At 38.1% G+C, this 11,101-nt stretch overlaps 1 protein-coding gene across 3 annotated transcripts; it reads left to right on the forward strand.

Annotated features, from left to right (window-relative positions):
- The first annotated feature begins 477 nt into the window (after positions 1-477).
- LOC131109977 (uncharacterized) lies at positions 478-10,853 on the forward strand. Of its 3 annotated transcripts, none has more exons than XM_058062582.1 (18): positions 478-1,411; positions 1,669-1,807; positions 1,889-2,051; positions 2,162-2,354; positions 2,571-2,642; positions 3,154-3,228; positions 3,528-3,602; positions 3,997-4,071; positions 5,509-5,614; positions 5,873-5,943; positions 6,018-8,061; positions 8,219-8,305; positions 8,959-9,009; positions 9,110-9,148; positions 9,258-9,308; positions 9,423-9,452; positions 9,704-9,757; positions 9,906-10,853. In XM_058062582.1, exons 2-18 carry the CDS (start codon positions 1,699-1,701, stop codon positions 10,148-10,150), a joined length of 3,540 nt encoding a protein of 1,179 aa, XP_057918565.1. In that variant the 5' UTR covers positions 478-1,411; positions 1,669-1,698; the 3' UTR covers positions 10,151-10,853. The 3 variants fall into 3 exon arrangements, with proteins under 3 accessions (XP_057918565.1, XP_057918566.1, XP_057918564.1); XM_058062583.1 differs by having other exon boundaries at positions 478-1,046; XM_058062581.1 differs by having other exon boundaries at positions 478-1,807.
- The last annotated feature ends 248 nt before the right edge of the window (positions 10,854-11,101 follow it).

Consider the following 11,101-nt stretch of genomic DNA (forward strand, 5'->3'; position numbering starts at 1 on the left):
ATTGATGACTTAAATTGTAGCTCTGAATGTGTATCAGTTCAAATGTGTTTTTAAAATAAACAAGTAGAAAATCTGATTAACCGTAATCACTCGCCAATTTTTCACCAAATACTCATTAAGCTAAACAAGCGCCTCATTAGCTGCAGTGCAAATAGGTCACATCACTGTGCTATATGAAGGCAAAGGAGGTTCAGGATTTGCATAGGCTGTCTCTGAAAGACTTTAGATTTGAAAAGAAAGCAATGTGTGTGTGAGTGTGTGTGTGAGTGTGAGTGTGTGTGTGAGGAATTTGACCTGCAAGCAATCTCAAGAGGGCCTGGCGCTGGGAGAGCCTAATCAGACTCTGGCTGCTGCTTGTTCCCCAGGATTGCTCCTTCCCGGCCCTCAGGCCTAATTAGGACCCATGTGCACCATCCGCTGAATTGCTGCTTGCACTGACGTCTGGCAAGACTCTCACCTGTGTGTGTGTGTGTGTGTGTGTGTGTGTGTGTGTGTGTGTGTGTGTGTGTGTGTTTGTTTTTGTGAATTATGAGGACATTTGACAAGAATACACGCAACACTGTGAGGACATTTTGAATTATGAGGACAGGGTCGGTGTCCTCATAATTCTGCCAACGTAGAAGTGTTTCTATGGGTCTAAAAAGCTGAAAACCAAATTTTCTCCAAAAGTCCTCACAATACACATATACCAGAATTTGTGTAAAATCTGTGTATCGCTCTAGCACCCCTGTAGCCAAGTCCTGGTATTGCACCCCTGATGAATTATTCACACTTGTGTAAATTTTAAAGCTTCTGATTGGCTGCCGGGCGGAAGGTACCCACAATTACGGATTGTGACAGAAAAGTTGTGTATTTACTTCGTCCTGATTGGCTGACTGGTAGAGGGTCCTCATAATGTAGGATTTTGTCAATTGTGTGTATTTAAATTCTCAACACCGATGAGGTGACCGCTAATCAGCCAATGAGCTGCAGCCCCAAGCTTCCTGGCTTCCTGCTACAGCGTGAACACGTTGCCATTTAATTGTCTACTGCACTGGAGACACGAGGTAAGAATGAAAGCACACTACTATGTTTCAAGTCCATAAAGTTTGCAATCCCAGTAAGGAGAACACTGTATGTCAACAGCATGTAAACCAGCTAGTACTATCTTAACATACTAACTGGTTAATTTATGTTAGCACGACATGGTATGCTAGCCTAGCTTAAAGAGCTATTTAAAGAGCTAGGTACATGTTAGGTACACAAGCACATGTTAGCATTAAGCATATAAGTTTTCATTTAGTCTTTGAAACAAATATATTATACCTAACAGCACAAGTAGATATTGTGCCTTGTGTTTTTTAACCTGCTAAATTCACTTTTAATACAAACTAAAAGACATGACTTCCTATGCTTGTTCTTTTGTCACAAAGTAAGTGGTATGTATTAAAATATAATGTAGGTGACAATGCATGCACCTGATGTAAATTTCAGATGGTCTTAATCTAGTTTAGTGTAGTTAAACAGAAACAGCAAGTGAGTTGATGTTTCTGTCTTGATCCTTGACTTAAGGGGGAACAGTGTTTAAAATGTTTTACTTGCACTATTGCACTATGACAAAAAGTTAGATGTAAAATGTTTGGTAACAGGTAAAACTGACATACTTAAGTTCTTATTTATTGATCAAAGGCATCATCTTTATTGAAACAAAGCGAGGCAATGAGGCCGCAGAGGGTGAAAGTAAAACCAAAAGAAGAGGCTGCATACTTTGCATCCTTAGGAAAGGACAAGGATGGATTTGATATCCGTTTTATAAATTCATTCAAAGGTGAGTTACAAGATGGTTTAGCATGAATTAAATCTTGTGCTAATCTCAAAACTTTGACCCTTTGTCTTTTTTATTTTTTAGGTCGAGGAGTATTCAGCAAGCGGCATTTTCAGAAAGGAGAGTTCCTCATCGAATATCGAGGACAGGTCATATCTAAACAAGAACATGAAAACAGGCTACATATATACCATGATGCCCTCAAGGTGTTCATGTTTGAATTTCGGTATAATGGAAAGAATTTGTGGTATGTATATTGTCACACATAACTTGCAGTATGTCGTTTTACACAGAAAAACTATTCAACAAAAATAACAATAACAGAGTTATTCATTTTGTCATTTTTTGTAATTTTAGTGTTGATGCTGCTCAAGAGGATGACTCCCTCGGCCGACTTGTAAACGATGATAATGTGAGCCCAAATAGCAAAATGAAGACGATCACTGTCAATGGGCAGCCTCATTTGTGTCTATTTGCAACAACGGACATCAAGCCTGGTGAAGAGATAACATACAATTACGGAGACTCTGACTGGCCATGGAGGTTAAAGGTACAGATGGAATTTGACTAAATACTAACACATTCCTGTGTGGATCTTCTATAATTTTACAGTTTACTATGCACAGGAGAAAACAAGTGTGCCATGTCATATTACAAAATGAATATGGTATATCAATACTTTTATTGTATTTCTATTCCTTCTACTAAACCATTTGACAATGTTATCACAGGTACACAGCTAATTGCTTCCTTGTATTATTTTCAGTGTCCCACAGTGAAGGAGCCGGTTTGTTCTGGGGATTTGGTCAGCAATGGAAAAATAATTGCAACTGACAAGGTAAATGTTGCTGATGGTAAAAGATTTTACAGTAAAAGAGCGATCTTGGCGACATTACATGAGTCCAATACATTGTGGAATTAGGAATGTTGTATCCAACCATTTAATTAAACTAAAAATATACTGAAGTCAGACCAATTGTTCCTAGATATATATTTGTTTTCTTTGCTCACTACTTGTGTGCTATAACAGGTATGCAAAATGTATTATTGAATTATAATTATAATATATATATATATATATATATATATATATATATATATATATATATATATATATATATATATATATATATATATATATATATATATATATATATATATATATATATATATATATATATATAATTAAATCATTAATCAGATGTGTTTTGACAAGATCACAACTGAAGGAGATCCACAACCTGCTGTTGCAACCATGTCATCGGACTCCTTCACAGATGACTTGAATCATATTGCGATCATGCTGTCCAAAATAAGTATTTGATAAGATGTCACCCCTTATTTTTCAGGAGAACATAACTGAGGCAGATCCACAACATGCTTCTGTGACCATGACATCTAACTCCTTGATCGATGACAAACAGGTGACTTACTCATATTCTGAATGTTGATCAATGTTGATAAAACTTTGTTGGCTGGATGTACTTACTGTATGTGACTTTGCTCGATGTGTCCGTCCTGTTTACACATACTGAGGACTCATTATGGATACTGCTAAGTGTTAAATTTGTCTACATCACATCATCTATGTTCACACTAACAGTTACCACTGCACCATATTACAGTCATCAATATGATACAAAATTGTGTTTTGAACTCTGATATTAGCAGTTACTGTCTGTTGTGCTAAAATGATGTAAGCCTTTTGTTTTTCTGTCACAAGGTATCAGCTGCCACAGATGGTTACCATGCAGAAGAGGCCAAGATGTGTGTTTCCCCGAGTGAAACCAACGAACAGGTAAATTCATTTCCACTGATTTTAGGTATAGTTTTTCTCTCAGATTAGCTGGATGTAAAGGTCAGACTTGTACATGTGACAAATATTTGTGTGTGTCTGAATTATTTAACGACAATGGCTGATATTCCTGACTTGTTTAATTTAATTATTGCTATTGTTGTTGTCAATCTGTTGTGATTGTGGATTGATGTATGGCTGGTGAGCTACAAATGAATTGCCCCTTTGGGGATAAATAAAGTTTCCTGAATCTGAAACATCAAACTAAACTGCTTACATGAATGAGTGTACAACAACTTTTTTGAACATTATCCCTCTTATGGTAACTCACTACATACAACTGGTGCTCTTGTTCATACCTGGTTATTTAATGTGATTTTTATCCCTTATTCTTCAGGACAACCAAACTGAGACAGATCCACAACCTGCTGATGCAAACAAGACATCTGACTGCTTGACCGATGATAAACAGGTGATTTACTCTATATTCTGAATGCTAATCTAGGTCTGATGTTATGCAGGGACCAAATACTGTTGGCTGGATAATGTCAATATTGAACAGACCGAGTCAGGTATAGACATAAAGAGGACTATGTTTGGACCCTATACACTTTTATATAATTGAGATGGGTTTCTAACATTAAATGTTACACACACGCAGTCCTCCTTCTGTCCCTCCTTGTCAGGTATAGACATTATGAAGACTATCTGGGCCCTATACACAGGAATATTATTGAGATGGGTTTCTAACATTAAATGTTACACACACGCAGTCCTCAGTATGTGTCCTAGTCAGGTATAGACATTATGAAGACTATATTTGGACCCTATACACAGGAATATTATTGAGATGGGTTTCTAACATTAAATGTTACACACACGCAGTCCTCGGTTTGTCTGTCCTAGTCAGGTATAGACATTATGAAGACTATATTTGGACCCTATACACAGGAATATTATTGAGATGGGTTTCTAACATTAAATGTTACACACACACAGTCCTCAGTATGTGTCCTAGTCAGGTATAGACATTAAGAAGACTATATTTGGACCCTATACACAGGAATATTATTGAGATGGGTTTCTAACATTAAATGTTACACACACGCAGTCCTCGGTTTGTCTGTCCTAGTCAGGTATAGACATTATGAAGACTATATTTGGACCCTATACACAGGAATATTATTGAGATGGGTTTCTAACATTAAATGTTACACACACACAGTCCTCCTTGTGTCTGTCCTAGTCAGGTATAGACATTATGAAGACTATATTTGGACCCTATACACAGGAATATTATTGAGATGGGTTTCTAACATTAAATGTTACACACACGCAGTCCTCAGTATGTGTCCTAGTCAGGTATAGACATTAAGAAGACTATATTTGGACCCTATACACAGGAATATTATTGAGATGGGTTTCTAACATTAAATGTTACACACACACAGTCCTCAGTATGTGTCCTAGTCAGGTATAGACATTATGAAGACTATATTTGGACCCTATACACAGGAATATTATTGAGATGGGTTTCTAACATTAAATGTTACACACACGCAGTCCTCAGTATGTGTCCTAGTCAGGTATAGACATTATGAAGACTATATTTGGACCCTATACACAGGAATATTATTGAGATGGGTTTCTAACATTAAATGTTACACACACACAGTCCTCCTTGTGTCCGTCCTAGTCAGGTATAGACATTATGAAGACTATATTTGGGCCCTATACACACAGAATTAATGCAACTGTATTTACATTTTAATTCATTGGAGCTAACGGAATACATTTCATTAATTTTTATCTTCAATCAGGTGGTAATACTTATTGTTGTACTTATTTGAATCTTTTAAAATTTGTGATGCAATTTTAAAGTCACTGTTTTTGTTGTTGGGTTCAACAGGGCTGTAAGCATGACTTGGTCTCCACAGTAGTACCGAGCTTGGAAAAATGTGCCCTGTGTACTGGACCCTTTTCTGCCTTGAAATGGATTGGTGTGAGATGTAAAGGTTGGTATTACGTCTTCATGAGGAAAATGCATGTGAAAATGCAAGTGCATGTATAGATACACTATGTATCTATTACTAAACCACAATTACTGCAACTGACTGAATAGACTGCAGTTCTACAACTGCTAGACTGTAGAAAAAAGGATAATTTGTATGAACAACATGATTTAGAAAGACAATCAGTGCAGAGGGCAAAAAGTGCATTGTAAAATCCACAGTATATGCACTGACGTACATCTGTCTGTATTACCTGTTTAGTTTGCTCCTGCTTCTGGCACAAATCCTGCTATGTCAAGAGGATGAAGACTGACTCTGAATTCCCGCCATTTGTAAGTGTATTTAAGAAATTGTATTGTTTAATTCTTAAAAGGTCAGTGCAGTGATCTTTCCCCCCCACTATCAGGTTACTGAAGGAGCAAGTTCAAGTGAAGAGATATCAGATGAGGAATATGTACCTGACTCTTCCAGTCACTCAGAGAATTCCGGAGATATTTCATTAGGGCCTTCAAAATCTTTTCAAGAAGTGCCTGATATTGAAGTGGTCTGCACTGAGCTTCCCTCTGAAAATCTGGAAAACACACCTTCCCAAGAACACCTCTTAGATGAAGTGACATTACCTGATGTTAGAGAAGCAGACACTACATTGCAGCTTGAGAAAACTTGTGATGACTCCAAGCAAGCCTCAGGAGGGGTTCAGCCTGAAGTTCAGAAAGGCAGTGTTGAAGATACATTTCAGACCACTGAAGAAACTGGAGAAGACCACCATGTACAGTCTTCAGGCATATCCTCTTCTGCAAGCAAGATAAATTATTGCTACATTTGTGGCAAACCACAGTCAAAAATTACTCGTCACCTGAAAACCCATGAGAAGACAAATGTGGAAGTTGCTCAAGTTTTAGCATTCCCAAAACACTCCAAAGAACGACAAAGACAGCTGAACATACTACGGAACAAAGGAAATCATAAACATAATACAGATGTTTTAACAAGTGGGACTGGAGTGCTGAAAATGAAACGAAAACCCAAGAAAGTGCAAGACGTTAAACAGTATGTGCATTGTACGTATTGCCATGCTTTGTATCTTCGGAGGCATCTGTGGCGACATCTTCAAAAATGTCTCTCAAAACCAGGAGAAACCAAAGGGCAAGGAAGAACTAGAGTCTTGTCCTTGGCCACAATGTCAGAGTCAGGCCTACCTCAACAGATATCCCAAGGTGTGTGGAAGCTGTTAACTGTCATGAAAGATGATGACATTTCTGCTGCTGTGCGAAGTGACTTCTGCATTCTTCAGCTGGCGCAGTCATTTTTCAACAAACATGGTCAAGATCCCACCAAATATGAATATATTCGGCAGAAGCTTCGTGAAGTTGGAAGACTTCTACTAATACTGTGTAAAGAATTTTCCATATATAATCTTGAGGATGCCGTAAGACCTGTAAATTTCCATTCAGTTATCCAAGCAGTCAAGAAGGTGTCTGGGTTTGATGAAGAAAAGCATTGCTACAAAACGCCAAGCCTCGCACTTAAGTTGGGTCATTCATTGCAAAAGATTAGTGACATCATCCATTGCAGAGCTTTAATGACAGGAGACAATGAGCTGAAAAAGTCAACCCAGACTTTCAAAAAGCTTTACACCTCAAAGTGGTCTGAACTTGTCTCTCATACTGCTTTGACCACCTTGAATGAGGCGCACTTTAATAAGCCATCCACCCTGCCTTTTACTGAAGATGTGCAACGTCTTCATCAGCATCTTGAAAAGACAGCAGATTTGGCATCTGAGAACCTGGGAAAGATGCCTTCACCACAAGTGTATGGTGAACTTTGCAGAGCAACTTTGGCAAAGATCATATTATTCAACCGAAGACGTGGAGGTGAAGTTGCAAAAATGCAATTACACAGCTTCATCGGAAGAGACACAACACCCCTCCATAAGGATGTTGCTCTTGGCCTCACAAAGTTTGAACAAAAACTCTGTGAACATTTCAGCCGGGTGGAAATTAGGGGTAAAAGAGGACGAAAAGTTGCTGTGTTGCTATCACCGGACGTGGTTGATTCATTGACACTCCTCTTGAAAAAAAGGAAGGAATGTGGAGTTCCAGAGGAGAACATTTTTTTGTTTGGAAGGCCCCACTGTTTAACTTCATACAGAGGACAGGATTGTTTAAGGACGTATGCAAATGAGTGTGGTGCTCAGAACCCAGAACTCCTGAGGTCAACCCAGTTACGCAAACATGTTGCAACGTTGTCCCAGGTCCTGAACCTCAAAAACCATGAACTGGACCAGGTTGCGGACTTCCTCGGCCATGATATTCGTGTCCACAGAGAATACTACAGGCTTCCAGAGGCGACAACACAGCTGGCCAAAATATCCAAGCTACTGCTTGCCATGGAGAAGGGGTCCATCACAAACCTTCAGGGCAAAACTCTTGAAGAGATTGAGATAGAAGGTATTGTTTAAACTAGATTAACATTTCATACATTTTACAGGCAATTATTCCTTGATGATATTTAGCAAAACATGACTTGTCTACAGACTACAATTTAGTGACTTTATTATAAAAATAAGTTAATGTTAAAAAGTAATTGATCTTTTTTGTTTGTCAGATAACCTTGACTTCACTGCTTCTGAAGCAAGTGAAGAAAGTGAAGCTGACGGAGAGGATCAGCCCTCAGATCCACAAACAGACATGGGTAGGTGTAGCTAAATGTAGACAACCCATGTCCAGTAGTCAAATTGCCTACTATAGCACTTCCTATTATCTAAATGACCAAGAATCTTCAAACGTTCAGCTAGATGAATGAAAAGATGGAATATATGTGAAATTATATAAATCCACATGTAGAGCGTTCTATGATGCTCTCTCGTGAAGCAGAGTATATACACAAAGGTTTATTTGGAAATTGATGCCCAGTAGTCACACTGAAAACGAATGAAACATGATGAATGTTAACATCTTCCATAGTTTCATAGTGTTTGGGCAATATGAAAGTGTAGCCAGCATTAAACCATCTGAAGCGCAAAGACTGTGCCTCCCGTTTGCTCTTTACTCAGTTGTTTCCTATTTCATTGAACTTCTTGATTGTACTTTGTCCATGGAAGATGTGAAAACCTAATACATACACGCAGTCAATGGCTAACCAGTTAATACATTTTTGTCAGTGGCACTTCTACTAAATAAAGACTTTTTTAATTAAACAATGAGGATCTGCACTTATTATAGTGCCATTGTCCGATTTGCATATCAAATATTGACATGTGCTACTGATAGTTTTTTAATATTATCTGTGCACCTTGCCTGCATGAAGTACATTACCCATTTTAAACTGTGATGTATATTTTACAGGACAGGAGAGAGCTGTGCTACCTGTCAACAACCCTTCAGCTGCCTCAGATGGTATGATCCTGTGTCAGTCCACCAAGCATTGTTTCGTACATTGTAAGTACAATCAAAAAGTGTGGAGGGTTATCGTAAATCGGTGTTTCATATTCCACAGACTTCAGAGATGACTCTGCCCTTCTAAAGACTTCTAGTGGTATGATCAGAGATATAATTGATTAACCATCAAGAGATGTGCTGTGTTGCCAGGTTAAAATATTATGTAAAAAGGTGACTTAAAGTGAACTGTGATGTATATTTTACAGGACAGGAGAGAACTGTACAACCTGTTGACAACCCTTCAGCTGCCTCAGATGGTATGATCCTGTGTCAGTCCACCAAGCATGCACATTTCTGATCCACTACTTGCAGGTCAGCTGGTGCTGCTGTTATGGTCTATTCTAATCATTTGTTTGATATTCCATTCATAGGTGACACTGCTCTTGAAGGGACATCTAAAGGTCTTTAAAAATATAATTTTTAAAAGCAATTAGGAAGCATTAGTAGCATCCCCACATTTTAAAACTAAAATCAGTGTGCTGTTTTTTTTTAATTCTATTATATTTGATTGAATAATTGTCATTGCACACAATTTGACCTTTATTTATTTTTTTATTGGAGTTTTGGCTTTATTACCTATAATTAAGCTACATAACAACACAATTTTAACTCTATAAACACTAATACTGTTTTATTTGCTGGGTTTTTTTAGAGGATAATGGGAAGAAAAAGTCCAGCAGGAAAAAAAAACGTCATGAACAAAGTGGTAAATCACACCTGTACAGACACAATTGAATAACCTGTATTCAAATGTGAAAAGGAACATGATGTAGAGGGTGCATGAGAAATGCAAAGGAAATAATTGTTCATCAAGGGTTTAGTTTCTTGTTTACAACGTACTTTCTTTTTTATAGCGATTACCAAAAATGCTGGAGTGGACGATCCCAGGAGGAAAATAAAGCATCCATGGTCTCCAGCTGAGGTTGCAGCTGTGATGAGACATTTTAAAGATCACATCAACAATGGTAAACTCGTCACTATGATTCAGTGCCAGCAGTGCAAGACCGCTGAGCATCATGTTCTTGCCGACCGCACTCTTCAAAATATAAGAGATTTTGTTAGAAATCGTGGCATAACACTGAAGAGGAAGAACCAATAAGTACAGAGAGAGATGATGTTTTGTTTTTATGTGTTAAAAGATAAGAGCTGAGCTCTGTTAAGTGGCGACAAAGCCACAAAAAATAAAGTTGGTTCTTTAACAACTTTAACAACTGGTTATACCTGGTGTAATGTCTTTGTCTATCAGATATGTATTAATAGGTTTTACCCGAGGTGGATAATGACTATTGTATACTGAGGATGTCTTACACACATGCCACAGATCAGGTATGTCTTTAAATTTCACAATGGTATTGTGTTCATCTATTTGTCCTCATATACTGGTTGTGACCTATTAATGCACATTACTTTCATTTTTGTGTTTGTGTGAATCCATGTTCCAGCAAGTCACCTGTGACCCTCCAAGTCACATTAGTGTCAGTGTTTGTGTGTTGTATAACAACAGTCCTTATTAATCAAGTTGGTTCTTATAATTCTCCTTTTTGTCATGGGCGGGGTTTAGCAGCTCATTAACTTTGTCCTTACAAGTCGTCGTAGTGTCAGGTTGTTGTAACTTGCGTTGCTTTTTGTGTTTCTGACTTTTGAAGTGAGATTTGCAGAGTACAGCCCAAACCAAATTTTTTGATATATGCCACACCTCTGGGAAACAAGCGGAAAGGGGTGCCACCCTAATACACCAAAAAACTTGTTTGGCGAGAGGTGTCCTTGTAGTTCACAAAAACCCGTATAGGTGTGTGTGTGTGTGTGTGTGTGTGTGTGTGTAAAACATCCCGGAAATGAGCTGCTGGTGTGCAAAGGGATGATGGGAGGAGGTAGCATCAGAGGTAGCGGAGCCTCACTGCCTGTATGTCCCCACTTGGAGGTCGCAGGAGTATAATGAATGTTACGACAAGGGAGGAAAAAATAAATTTAAAAAAAGGGCTGCGCTTTAAGGGTCTTAGGTAGAGGAACATCTTTTTTATGGGTACGTTTCTCCTAGTAATGATGCATT

This window comes from Doryrhamphus excisus, chromosome 22 (assembly GCF_030265055.1).
Source record: "Doryrhamphus excisus isolate RoL2022-K1 chromosome 22, RoL_Dexc_1.0, whole genome shotgun sequence".
Classification (NCBI taxonomy): Eukaryota; Metazoa; Chordata; class Actinopteri; order Syngnathiformes; family Syngnathidae; genus Doryrhamphus; species Doryrhamphus excisus.